This window comes from Perognathus longimembris, chromosome 9, assembly GCF_023159225.1.
Source record: "Perognathus longimembris pacificus isolate PPM17 chromosome 9, ASM2315922v1, whole genome shotgun sequence".
NCBI lineage: Eukaryota > Metazoa > Chordata > Mammalia > Rodentia > Heteromyidae > Perognathus > Perognathus longimembris.
The window spans coordinates 54843005-54857660 of NC_063169.1; the positions used below are offsets into that span (position 1 = coordinate 54843005).

At 44.3% G+C, this 14656-nt stretch overlaps 1 protein-coding gene across 1 annotated transcript in view; it reads left to right on the forward strand.

Moving 5' to 3' along the window:
* Positions 1 to 14656, forward strand: part of Arfgef3 (ARFGEF family member 3) — a 122300-nt gene that overhangs the window by 65894 nt on the left and 41750 nt on the right. The window contains 7 exon segments of the mRNA XM_048354174.1: positions 5974 to 6086; positions 6824 to 7149; positions 7152 to 7346; positions 7349 to 7719; position 7803; positions 10522 to 10688; positions 11331 to 11496. Of these exon segments, the coding sequence (XP_048210131.1) occupies positions 5974 to 6086; positions 6824 to 7149; positions 7152 to 7346; positions 7349 to 7719; position 7803; positions 10522 to 10688; positions 11331 to 11496 (1339 nt within the window).

The following is a 14656-nucleotide window of genomic DNA, read 5'->3' on the forward strand; positions in this document are numbered from 1 at the left end:
TAAATTAGGTGTTCTAAGCACAGCTAACTCTTTGCTATCAAAATTCTCCTCTGTGGCTCTGACTTCTCAGATCACTGATCTTGCTCTTCTTTTTATTATTATTATTTATTTATGTATTTACTTTTTTAATGCCAGTACTGGGGCTTAAACTCAAGGCCTTGAATGTTTACTTGGCTGTTTCACTCAAGCTAGTACTCTAACACTTGAACCATACCTCCACTTCCAGCTGTTTGCTGGCTAATTGGAGATCAGACTTTTCTAGCACAGGCTGGCTTTGAACTACAATCCTCAGATCTCAGTGTCCTGAGTATCTAGAATTTACAGGTGTGAGCCACCCATGCCTGGTAGACCTTGCTCTTCTTTGAACTCCATCACACCCTTCAGTAATTAATGGTGTGTCCCATCACACTGGTTGCCTCCCACGATGATACAGAACAAGCTTCTTCTCTCTAAACACACTTTTGTTTTGGTTTGATTTTTTGCCAGTCCTGGGGCTTGAACTCAGGGCCTGAGCACTGTCCCTGGCTTCTTTTTTGCTCAAAGCTAGCAATCTACCATTTGAGCCACAGCACCACTTCTGGCTTTTTCTATATATGTGGTGCTGAGGAGTCGAACCCAAGGCTTATATATACGAGACGAGCACTTTACCACTAGGCCATATTCCCAGCCCCTCTAAATACATGGCATTTTGTGGATTTAACGGTACAGTGCTTCCCAGGTTCACTGAGGGAGGTAAGGCTAGGATTAGGTCATTATGCTCAAGTAGTACATGTGGCCAGTCGGCCTTGGGGAATCCAACAGATGAATTCAGCCAGGTTGTTCCGAAAAGCAGTGCCTCTTCTCTGTACGATAAAAGTGATCATTTAGAGAAGTTGGTTACCTTGACACAAGACTATCCAAGGTTTGTGCACACAAAGAAAAACACTCAGGACCAGGATGCTTATGTAGCCTTTTAAAGTTTGAAAGCTTGGCTTGTTGTTTCCGTGTTCTTACTCTCCTGTGTCACTCAGCCATGGGCACCAAGTGCCTGATCAGTAAAAACATGTAAGACATTGTATTTTCCAAACTACATTCTCTTTTCTGTTTCCACTTCCCCACCTCCAAAAAAACAAAAGATCAGCTATGAAAAAGCACAACTTGGGGCTGGGGATATGGCCTAGTGGCAAGAGTGTTTACCTCGTATACATGAAGCCCTGGGTTCAATTCCCCAGCACCACATACACAGAATGGCCAGAAGTGGCGCTGTGGCGCAAGTGGCAGAGTGCTAGCCTTGAGCAAAAAGAAGCCAGGGACAGTGCTCAGGCCCTGAGTCCAAGCCCCAGGACTGGCAAAAAAAAAAAAAAGAAAAAAGCACAACTTGATTGCTTTCATCTCTCCCGTGGTTGGGCTTTAGAAGGAGCCAGAAGGAGGCAAGATTGCAAGGTCTTAGCTTTCTTGTGGCATTTGTTGGGTCTTCAAAAGCCTAGTCATTCTATCCCCTGCTGGTCCAGATTCAGAAACAATTGACAGGCACAGGATTTCATATGGAAATTGACACGTTATTTAATTTATTACAGGCAAAGTTGAGTTCTAGAAGTGGTGGGATTGCCCAAAGAAAAGGGATTGGAAATCTTATCTCAGGCCCGGCCTGCAACCTGGTGGCACAGCACAATCAGCATGCACCAGCCCTAGCACCAAACACCGTCATAGCTCCTGTCATCCAAAACGCATTTCCCTTACAGCTGGAGTCCAGCCATGTGGATTGAGAGGGGCAGAAAGAGAGGAAGGGAGAGGAGAGAGAAAGAGAGAGAGTCTTAGACCTCACTGATGTTAGCCTCAGCATCTTTTATTCTTGATATTAATGAAATGAAATAGGGAGAAAAAAGTAGAAGCTTCTTCTATTTCCTTCCCAGATAGAAGAAGTTTCTATTCTCTGTAGTAAGAACAAATATAAAGGAAGAAAAGAGCCCCTTAAAATATCGATATTTTTGCTTAATAATTCTGTGTGCGCGCGCACACGCATGCACTTGTGTGTGTGCTAGGTACTGGGTCTTGAACTTAGGGCCTCGGTACTGTCCCCTACCTTTGCACTCAAGGCTGGTGTTCTACTACTTGGGCCATACATTCACTTCTGGCATTTTATTGTTGATTAGAGCTAAGGGTCACATGGGGTGGTTTTTTTTGTTTCATTTTGTTTTGTTTTTGCCAGGGCTGGCTTTGAACTGCAATCCTCAGATCTCAACCTCCTGAGTAGTTAGGATTGTGGGCATGAGCCACTGGCTCTTGGCTTGCTTAATATTCTTAGTACACCTTTCCCTGCTTTGCTGTGAATGAACATCAGTTAAAAAATGAGTGGTTATAGCAGTGGGGTGTCCTCTCCATGTAACTTCCCTAGCTATTCGTTCCCTCCATCATTTCAACCTCAAAATGTCACTTTTCAATAAAGACTTACACACTATGGAAATAAGAACTGGTTGGAACTATGTAATTATGAAAATGCTACTCATGAACTTGTGGGAGTCCGGTGAATGCAGAACATAGAAAGTTAATTGCAGCCATAACTACTTATATTAAAAAGGAGAAAACCCAAAATTAACATGTGAATTCTCTAACTTGGGTCATTGTACAAGGAAGCATGATAAATGCAGAGAAGTAGAAAGGAGATGAGTAAGGAGAAAGCAGGAAAGTGTGTGATACCAAGCAGATATGGACAGTTACGGCACCCTGAGGTTGCAAGTTATTCAGAAGCTATGCTTGCCTTGCTGAAAATCCAGAGAGGAAGTGATAGATGGCTTTCCACTCTTAGGTGCAGTAGGGGTGACAACTGGTTTGTAGACCACCAAAAAATAAAATAAAATAAAATCTAAACCTGAAGACAGGTATCCTCAGAAATAAAAGCTGCATATCATTACAAAAGTTGCTAATGTATAGTGTTCCCATACAATTTTATAGGGAGCCACTGTCAAGGCAGGCTGTTACTAGTTTCAGAAAGGATATAATTTAAATCTAATAAAAATAACATTCATGGAATACTATGCAGTCCTAAAGAAGAGATCCTATCACTTGCAATGACATGAATGCAACTGCAATGCAGTATATTAAAGAGAAACCAGGCAAGAGAGATGAATGCCACATGATCTCACTTAATGTGGAAGCTAGAATTTGAACTCACAAAAGCAGAGTAGAATGCTACTTGCTAGGAGCTAGAGAAATGGAAATTCAAGAGATGGTGGTCAAAGGATACGAAGTTTTAATTAATATGAGATCAGTTCCTCAGCAAAGGAACTATAGGTATAACAAGGAATCCTGTTTTGAAAGTTGGTAAGAAAGTAAGTTTCTCCCCACCAAAAAAGTATGCAGAATAAATCATATTTTATTTAGCTCAATCCAGCAATCCCATAATGTGTGCATTTTTTTAAATTTTTTATTGTCAAAATGATGTACAGAGAGGTTACAGTTTCATACGTTAGGCATTGGATACATTTCTTATACTGTTTGTTACCTCCTCCCTCGTTCCCCCCTCCACCTCCCCGTTTCCCTTTCCACCCTCATGAGTTGTTCAGTTCATTTACACCAGTTTTCCAAGTATTGCTTTTGTAGTTGTTTGTCTTTTTTACCCTGTGTCTCTCGATTGGTATTTCCTTTCAGTTTCCTAGTTCTAATACCAGTATACAGGGTTTCCAGTGTACTCAGATAAGATACAGCGATAGTGCAGGTACACAACAGGAAGGGGATACAAGAAGATCATCAATAATAGAAGCTACAGTTACACATAGCACATTGAAAGTAGTTACAACAGTGATATAACAATCATTTCCATAATACGGAGTTCATTTCACTTAGCATCATCTTATGTGTTCATAAGGGTATAGCTATTGGGCTCTTGTGATCCTCTGCTGTGACTTGCCTAAACCTGTGCTAATTATTCCCTATGAGGGAGACCTTACCCCAGTAAGAATGTCCTATATCAAGAAAACTAACAATAACAAATGTTGGAGGGGATGTGGCCAAAAGGGAACCCTACTTCATTGTTGGTGGGAATGTAAACTGGTTCAGCCACTCTGGCAAGTGGTATGGAGATTCCTCAGAAGGCTAAACATAGAACTCCCCTATGACCCAGCAGCCCCACTTTTAGGCATCTACCCAAAAGACCACAAACAAGAACACACTAAAGCCACCAGCACAACAATGTTCATAGCAGCACAATTTGTCATAGCTAAAATCTGGAAACAACTCAGATGCCCCTCAGTAGATGAATGGATCAGGGAAATGTGGTACATATACACAATGGAATTTTATGCCTCTATCAGAAAGAATGGCATTGCCCCATTCATAAGGAAATGGAAGGACTTGGAAAAAATTATACTAAGTGAAGTGAGCCAGACCCAAAGAAACATGGACTTTATAATGTGTGCATATTTCAAAATATTATGTTACATATGACATAGACACTTTCATGTATCAATTGAAATTATACTATTAAAAGTAAAATATATCATGGGGAATCAATAAAGCAGGAAGTGTTAGACAACATAAAAAGTTTCCAAACTGAAACAATAACAAAAGTAAAGGTGAAAACAGCCATCAGTGTTATGGACCTTGAAGAAATAAAAGGGGGTGTTAAGGCAACTTGAAGTCTTAAATAAAATGTATATAAAAATAGATAGATTTCCTTGGGAAATAATACAACTTCCAGTGGCTCCCACCTGTAATCCTAGCTACTCAGGAGGCTGAGATCTGAATATCATGGTTCAAAGCCAGCCTGGGTAGCATTTAGCCACCGGAAAACTGGGAGTGGTGCTGTGGCTCAAAGTGATAGAGTGTTAGCCTTGAGCAAAAAAACTCAGGGAGGGGAAGGGGCTGGGGATATGGCCTAGTGGCAAGAGTGCTTGCCCTGTATACATGAGGCCCTGGGTTCAATTCCCCAGCACCACATATATAGAAAATGGCCAGAAGGGGCAGAGTGCTCGCCTTGAGCAAAAAGAAGCCAGGGACAGTGCTCAGGCCCTGAGTTCAAGGTCCACAACACACACACACACACACACACACACACACACACACACATAAATGGAAGGCGTAAGTAGCTTTATTTTTTTTTAAAGAAGTAAGTATAGCAATGAACTTTTACACATAATAGAAAAAGGAGATACTTAACTCAGTATGAAGCAAACCAAACTTGAAAGCAAAATAAGACAGAGAATCTGGGACAGTGACATTTCAGTCAAACCCCACTAAAGAATAGAAATGCAAGTATTTTCTAGGGTACTGGGGCTTGAACATAGCATCTCACACTTTCTAAATTGATAACCTATCACTTGAGCCAGACGCTCAGCCTGGCTCTTTGCTGGCTATTTAAAAGTGGAATATTGCAAACTTTCTTGTCCTTGCTGGCCACCCCTGATCAGAGAAACAGGAAGCCCATTGTTACTATTACTCAAGAACTAAAAAAAAGTTAAGTCAATCTCACTAACATTTTACAGTTTTTTTCAGTTTGTATGGCTAACATTTGTTGTTACCATCCCTGAAGTCTTAAAATACTCCAAAATGCAAAACTTTCTGAATACTTTCATAACACAAAGAATTTTTTTATTTTAAACAAAGATTTATTTTAAACAAATTTTTCAATAATAATATTATTTAAAACAAAAATTTGTAACAGAACTATTTAAAACATTATATAAAATAATCTTTGGTTTTATATGCAAAAAAATGCACATGAACCAAATGAATCCAGCATTTGGCCTTGGATCCCAACTCCAAAATATCTCATTTTATTTATGTTATAATACAAATACATCAACATCTGAAAAATAATTAGAAACACTTCTAGTTTCAGGCATTTCAAATAAAGGGAGCTCAACTCAGAGCTGTTTCTCCTCTTTTGCCTTCATTCAGTAGAGACTATGTGTTTATTTGCTCTCACAATTTTAAGAACCTTATATTTGTTATTTCACTGACTCTTCTGTATTTTCTTCCTTTTTTTCCCCCCTGAAGATACTTGGGAGCCCACAGCGCCTGTGTGATCTGGCAGGACCTAGCTCTCTGGAGCCAGAACTCAGAAAAAGATCCATTTCCAAAAGAAAATCTCACCTGGACCTTCTCAAACTGTATGATACATTCCCCTTTAGACTGTTCTCTGAGTACCTTTTAAATGTTGTTTCCACATTCCTGAATTTTTATGATCCTATACTGAAATGGGATGCGTGTATTTAATCACTTACCCACAAGACATAGGACTCATCTCAATTGACTATAATCACAACCCTTTCCACAGTACGTATTGACTTAAAACTAACTATACAAAGTGGAGTGCCTAGAAGTTATTCATTAGAATTGTTTTACGAAAGAATTGCTTTGATTTACAAGGTGGTAACTATAGGGTTCTTTCACATGTAGCCTCTCTGGGAAGTGAAATATTAATAATGAACTGCCATAATGCTGTAGTAATTGCAATAATTATGGGTTTATTTGTCTTGGTCATAACTACATTGATTTCTATTCAAGCATGTATTCACCTTACAGAGAAAGGTCTACATTATTATATAGCTTTGGTAACACATTTCTATTTGAAAACCTGGGCCCAATAGAAAAAAATCAGGTTGTTCAGAGCCTGTTCCCTTCAGGAACTTGGGGTTGTACTCAGGCTTGAATTGAGGGTCCTACCTGCAGGATTTGCCTGGCTGAGCTTGTTTGTCTCATTTCTTTACTGCCCAAGCCATTACATTTTACGCAAATATACAGTGTGCTTTGAATACCATGCAGCTCACCAGATAACCGTCCTTGTTCACTGGGGGGCATTTTTTTTCTCTCCTCTTGTGGATGGCGTCTCTGGCTCACTGCTTAGGATCATGGATGGCATGACGGAAGCGTGCATCAAGGGAGGCATCGAAGCCTGCTACGCCGCAGTGTCGGGCATCTGCGCCTTGCTGGGGGCCCTGGATGAGCTCAGCCAGGGCAAGGGCTTGAGCGACAGTCAGGTGCAGCTGCTGCTTCTGCGCCTGGAGGAACTGAGAGATGGGGCCGAGTCCAGCAGGGACTCCATGGAGATCAACGAGGCCGACTTCCGCTGGCAGCGACGAGTGCTGTCCTCGGAGCACACCCCGTGGGAGTCGGGCAATGAGAGGAGCCCCGACATCAGCATCAGTGTCACCACAGACACTGGCCAGACCACCCTGAGGGAGAGTTAGGGCAGACGACACCTGAGGACCACAAGAATGGCCTCAAGTCGCCTGCCATCCAGGAGGGCAAGGAGACACTGAGCAAAGCGTCCGAGCCTGAGGCCATAGACCAGCCTGATGTGGTTCAGAGAAGCCACACAGTGGCTTACCCCGATATCACCAACTTCCTGTCTGTTGACTGCAGGACCAGGTCTATGGCTCTCGGTACAGCGAGAGCAACTTCAGTGTCGATGACCAAGATCTGTCCCGGACAGAATTTGATTCCTGCGATCAGTACTCGATGGCAGCAGAGAAGGACTCTGGAAGGTCAGATGTGTCCGACATTGGCTCCGACAACTGTTCACTGGCCGATGAAGAGCAGACCCCTAGGGACTGCCTGGGGCACCGGTCCCTGAGAACAGCTGCTCTGTCTCTCAAGCTGCTGAAGAACCAGGAAGCTGACCAGCACAGCGCCCGGCTGTTCGTGCAGTCCCTGGAGAGCCTCCTGCCCCGGCTTCTGGCTCTGCCCAGTGTGCAGGAGGTGGACTCAGCCCTTCAGAACTTTGCCTCTACTTTTGCTCAGGTGCGTAAAGCAATCTTGGTGCTCTCTAGAGCGTGTTGTCTTCAGGGACAATTACCATCTTCCTTGTAGCTTGAAGTACTCAGGGTGTTTCAATGAATCTCTGGGGCATACACCTTAATTAGAGAGCAAAGGCCCAATTGTGAAGGCTCATTCGCTGCTGGGAGCCTGGACTGCTCTCCCTAAGCTAGTTAGTTGCCTTTGTGTCAAAGCACAAGGAAGCTTACATATAGACATCTCATGCTTGTGTGTACATGCATACATACACATTTCTGGAAATAATATAAATACAGGGTAAAAATGATCTATCTATGTTTAGCATACAAATGTGCTCAATCACATGTATCTTCAGTAATATGCATATATATGGCACTTGCTGTGTGCCCTGCACAGTTTGGAGGGAGAAGTTGATTAAAGAACTGTGTTACTAAGCGAAGTTGGATAATTGTGAGCGCACACGTGTGTGTGTGTGTGTGTGTGTGTGTGATACTGGGGTTTGAGCTCAGGGCCTTGCATTTACTAAGCAGACACTTTGCCACTTGAATCATACCTTCAGCTTTTTAACGTCATATAATCTTGTCATGAATGTTTAGAAAGCTGATTCTGCCCACTCGGTGTTGCTAAGATGTATGAATACTCGTGCACACAGTTGGCACACAGTTGCACACATGTGTATAAAACTCTTTGGAAGTCAGGCACCAGTAATTCACTACAGAATCCTAGCTACTCAGGAGACGGTGGTCTAAGGATCAAGGTTCAAAGCCAGCCTCGGCAGAAAAGATCACAATCTCCAATTAACCATTGAAAAGTGCTGAAGTGGTTCAAGTGGCAGAGTATAGCCTTGAGCAAAAAAGCTCAGGGACAATGCCCGGGTCCTGAACTCAAGCAAGATCTAGGACTGAGAGCTGGTAAAGTACCACCCCCACCACACAGGTCTTTGGAAAATATTTTGGCTATATCTATAAAACTTACCATACATATTCTGCTTTTAGGAGTCTATCCCACAGATACTTTGTGCTTGAACTGCTGTAATTTCATCATTTCAGCTTTCTTCACAATTGGAACATAACTGACTCCCCAATAGAGAATTCACTCTGTAGATTGCAACATACCCATGCAATAATTCTGTAGATTTGCAGTGTAACATGCTGTGTTCTGTGCACAGTCAGAAGGATGAGGCCATTGTGTTAGTGCTCATAATCAAGAAATGTGTAGGATGTGTTAGCAAGCATCATGTTGCAGTGATATGTGTCTTCTCTTCTTTACAACTCTATTTCCATACACAGATCCGACATCTTCCTGGCAAGGGCAGCAGTGAGCCTTAGCAGAAGCATGAGTATTTTTTTTTATCTCTTTATACTCCACAGTATTATGAAATAATTTAAATCAAGTGTTTGATGTTGATTTAAAAAGAAATGGAGGCCTTTCACACTTATTGCATCCAGTCTTTCACTGGGCACTGGTCAAGCAGGTGATTCATCGTCTTGCTCCTGACAGGAAGGGATATCTTAATTATAGAGAGACAGGACAAAGTCTCTTACAGAAACCTGGCAAACACACAGGCATGAAAGGCCATGGCTCCTTTATTACAGTGAAGCCAATCAGATGGATGCACAAAAAAGTAATGTCTGTCAGAGGGGTCATGGGACAGTGGAAATCTTTTAAATTAGAAGCTAGTGCAGTGTGACATTGTGCAGAAAGCATGGAATTTGGGCCCAAGACCTTTGCGATATCTAAGTATATAATCTTGGGCAGATCACTGAACATTTTCATGGCCCTTCCCTTGCTGATATAAGAAGTTTGGGCAGGATCAAATGAAATGATGTAGAATAGGTTGGTTGCAGGGCTCTTATGATCCTATCTACTCAGGAGGCTGAGATCTGAGAATCCCAGTGCTCAGAAAGATAAATACAACTAACCAGCAAAAGGCTGAAACTGGAGTCATGACTCAATGGTAAAGCATCAGCTTTGAGTGAAAAAGCCAAGTAAGAGTATGAGATCCTAAGTTCAAGCCCAGTACCAGCACAATGAATGAATGGTGAATGGACAGATGGATGGATGACAGAAGGAAGTAAGGAAAAAAGGGAGGGAGGGAGGGTGGGAGGGAGGGGGGAGGAAGGAAGGAAGGAAGGAAGGAAGGAAGGAAGGAAGGAAGGAAGGAAGGAAGGAAGGACAGACAATTTGAGGCATGGGTCAAATTGGAGAACTCTTATCTAATATGCTTGAGGTTCCATCCCTAGTACTATAATATGACAATGAAGAAGGAGAAGGAGAAGGGTGGAGGGGAAAGGAAAGGAGGAGGAGGAGGAGGAGGAGGAGGAGGAGGAGGAGGAGGAGGAGGAGGAGGAGGAGGAGGAGGAGGAGGAGGAGGAGGAGAAGGAAGAAAAGAAGGACACAAGCCATGAGTAGATCTATGAGGATGTGGTGAGAACAGGAAGCAGGTACGAGGTCTGTGAGGGGAGAATGAGAGAAAGAACATGAGGTCAGATTTTGTTGTATTACCTTGGGAGATTATAGGAACGTTTGAGCAAAGAACAGAACAAAGTCCATAATTCTCCCTATTTGTAGCAAGAGAAGGTGCTGGAGGACTTGACTGGTTTTTACCAGGGTCTGGGGTGGAGATTCCGGCAGGCGCGCAGGTCTGCTGCAGAGGTCACGTGCTTCTCCAGCGCTGTATCGGCAGATGCAGTTGCTGTGCCCACACAGTGCAGTTTCCATTGCTAAGATCAACTGATCTCCAGTTGGTGGTTCTCCCAATGCCAAGCCAGTTGGCAGCCCCATGGGCGTCTTGGTTGCCTCTCCTAGGCATGATGCACTCGCCTGGCTTTGATGGGAGCAGCAGCGTGAGCTTCCAGATGCTGATGAATGCAGACAGCCTCTACACGGCTGCGCACTGCGCCCTGCTCCTCAACCTGAAGCTCTTACACGGTGACTACTACAGGAAGAGACCCACTCTGGCACCGGGCATGATGGTGAGTGTGGGCTACTGCTGGCCGTGGGAGCAAGCATCGGTTCCCTGAGGGGACGATTGCCATGTGCTCTGTGCCACCTGCTCTGCGGGATCACGCCTGGGCGGCTCTGGAGGGCAGACAGAGGTGGTGCCCCCCTGTGAGTCATGGGGTGAGGTTGATGCTGGTTGTTCCATGGTGGATCCCTTGGCTGAGCAAGCCTTCCCTCATGTCTGCTGGGGTCTGTGTGTAGGCCTGGAGAAGGGAATCAACAGTCCTTTGTTTGCTTAATAAACTATGAATTCCCAAGGGTAAGGGATGACCTCACAAGTCTTTCTTGGGGTATGGTCCTTTAGGGAGCACATTCCATCTCTGCTGCTGTTGGGGGGAGTGAGAAGAGGAAGCATCATACAAAGGTAGCTGTGATGTTTCTAAGCTTCTCACCCACCAAGAACAAGGTATAAAAGGCTCCATTCCTAATCCTTCTGCTTCATTCAGCATCTCCCCTCTTACTACCGCCAACCCCAGTTCAGTGAGGAGGGGTTTGGTGGGAAGAACTGGTCATTTGCATGTCATCCTCCACTGCTATGCTTTCAATCTCTCTCTCTCTCTCTCTCTCTCTCTCTCTCTCTCTCTCTCTCTCTCTCTCTCTCTCTCTCTCTGCAGAAAGAGTTCATGAAGCAGATGCAGAGCTATGGAGTGCTTGTGGTCTTCTCTCAGGCCTGGATTGAGGAGCTGTACCACCAGGTGCTGGACAGAAACATGCTGGGCGAGGCCGGCTACTGGAGCAGCCCGGAGGACAACAGCCTGCCCCTCATCACCATGCTGACCGGTCAGTGGCTTCCTCCAAGGCTGTGTCTTCACGGCTCCTTTCAGAGAAGCCACAGGGTTCTGAGCAAGCATTGACTTAACACTCACAAAGCTCCCTGGGCATTTGCTGTTAGTTCCAGGGAAGCCGTGAGCCTGCGGGCTGTTATGGAGGAACTGATTTTACACCTTTGTCAGCACCTTTATCTGTGGAGACTCACTGTGGCCTCTCTGAGGCTGTGTAGGCCTGGGCAGGAGGCCTGGGAATATTCCTGAAAGCTCTCACTTGCTAATAGAGGCTGTCTATTGTTCAAGGGCTCCTGGGGGTTGCCAGTACTGTGAAACCAATTGATTTCAAACTTGGCCTCATTCCCACCTCCGGTTCATATGAGAGGTCCTCCCTTCCCTTCCCAGCAGTTCTAGAATGTACGATAATGCCAGTTACTTGCCCACTCAGCATCCTTGTCTCCAGAGTCCAGAGGGTTTTTTTTGTTTGTTTGTTTTTTGGCCAGTCCTGGGGCTTGGACTCAGGGCCTGAGCTTCTTTTTGCTCAAGGCTAGCACTCTGCCACTTGAGCCACAGCGCCACTTCTGGCCATTTTCTGTATATGTGGTGCTGGGGAATTGAACCGAGGGCTTCATGTATACAAGGCAAGCACTCTTGCCACTAGGCCATATCCCCAGCCCCAGAGGTGTATTTTTTTTAATATCCTGTTTAATTACTAGAAGTTGCACAGGTGCCAGGCACTGGCGGCTCACAACTATAATCCCAGCTACTTGAAAAGGTGAGATGAAAAGTGTGGTACAAAGCCAGCTCAAGCAAAAATAAAAATTCATGGGACTCCTTCTCCACTAATAGCTGGGCATGGTTGCATATGCCTGTCCTCCTTGCCACAGGGGAGGCTGAGATTGGGAGGATCACAGTTCCAGGCTAGCCCAGGCAGAGAACTCCATGAGACTTCATCTTGATGGGAAGAAGCTGGACATGACGGTACATGCCCGTCATCTGGCTACGGCATGAAGTGAAAAATAGGAAGATCACAGTCCAGGTGCACAAAAGTCTGTGTCAAAAATTGCCAGAACAAAAAAGTACTGGAGGATGACTCCGAGGTAGAGCGCTTGCCTGGCAAGACTGAGTTTGAAACCCCAGTCCCACCAAAAGAAAAAAGAAAGAATTTTCGCATGAGAGTACAGGAAAACAATATGCAGAACTACTGTGGAACAGTTTTGATGTCTCTTATTTTATGTTGGCAAAAGCAGATTCTCTTGTGTTTGCATGGCTTAGCCAAAATGGCAGTTCAAGTTTAGAAAGTGCTCAAAGCCTAATCTACTCATGAGAGCCTTTGCAAAACAGATCTCTAGGCTGGTCCTGAACTTGCTGTGAGATCCCAGCTTGGTCTCTGATCTGAATTGTCCTCGTGGCTCCAGCAGGTAGGACTTGCCTCAGAAGCCCCTCACCCTCCTTGTAGTGTCTAACATCTTCACACAGCTCAGCAGCTCTGGGCCAGGCAGAGACAGCAATGGGCAGAGGCAGGGCAGTCCAGAAGAGAGGCAGCCAAAGGGTGTGTTAAATGGCCTAGAACAAAAGTGACAGAGTGCCCTAATAACAGGTAGAACTCAATGTTGAGGACTTTGAGGTGAGGCAGATATAGAGTAAGGTCTGTTCCCAGGGGCTGGAGTCCTGGGTGTTAGCTGGCATTTGGAGTTTTGCTTCCAGAACAATGGAAGCAATGTGTCCCAAGTCTTCCATTAATCATGATAGCATTTGCATGCATTTGAAAAAAATCAGTTGTTCCTCTGCGCGAGGAGCATTGACTTCCCCCATCCACATGGTTCCCCTCTGTTTTCACAAACTCCCCTCAGGAGAGACGGCAGCGCTCACAAGAGCCTTGGAATCTGTATGAGGCTCTTAAACTTGCTCTCAGCTTTAAGTCTTCAATTTTTAAAATATGATCCCAGCTTTAATTTTTTTATTTTCCAAATACAATTATTTCTGCCGGATGTTATCTCTGTGAATCTCTTACCTGAAACTTAGTGACAGGAGTCATTCTGTAGATGCAAATTGAGCAATGGGCAAATCACAGAAACCATCATCACTGGCCATCACCATTAATCCACCAGGTCTTTTGTAATGGACCTATAAGGCTCAGTGGCTGCATGCATAGGAACACTACTTAACTTTAAATTAATGACAGAAAAATGGACCAGTGCTTCCCCAGAGTGTGACCGAGGGTGGTATTGCAAATCTTTAAAGCAAATTCCAGACATGAAGTGACAAGGGAATCTAAGCAGCACTTACTGGGAGGTTGGCAATTTGGGCTGGTCTTTCCACGACACACAAGGAGAAGCAGTAACAGGAGCCTGACCATGAACTCACCAGGACCACTCCCCAGCCCAGCCCACAGTGTTCTGTGAAATGGTTATGGGACGTTCATGTTAAACAAACTTTGCACTGCTTGCATTCATCAGCTCTTTGTTGAGCACACAAGACACACTGTCACAAACGGCAATTCCTCCTGAAGACTGTTACACCATTTGACCTTACTGCTCAGTTCCCGCTGCAGCAGCCATTGAGATTTCTACCCTTTTATTTTTCTTCTGTGTTGCCCAGAAGTCTCCAGGCCTCTTGAAGTATTTATAAGAATAAAAGATGCGTCTGAGCAATTTTAAACACCATGGGTACAAGTCTCACCCTAATGGAGCAAGGGTGCCATTCTAAACTCAGAACAGACTCCACCCACCTACCCTTCCCATCACCTCCTCGCACTGGGTACCCCTAAATTGGTTACATCATACACATTTCAAGCCACTATCATTTCCTTTATACCAAGAAAACTGGTTCTCAGTGAATGGGGTGAGTGGGCCAGTCCCACAGAGTTGCAGCCCAGCCTCTTCCATCCATCCATCCCTTCCTGCCAGCAACAAGGAATCTTTTGTTTAGCTCATTTTGTCCACAAGGGATGGTTTGTTCCGACAGAAATGTAAACAAGGTAATTCTTTCCTGACTGGCCTCATGGCCTTGAGCAATTTACTTACTTGAAGTGATTGTTTTTCTCCTCTGTGAAGTGGGAAAAACAGTACTAGCCCTGTCAGCCAGCTTTGAGTTGTTGAGACAGTCCTTATCATCAACAACAACAACAAAGGTTAGGTGAAAACCCTTTGAAATTTACAAGGTATTAGTATCAA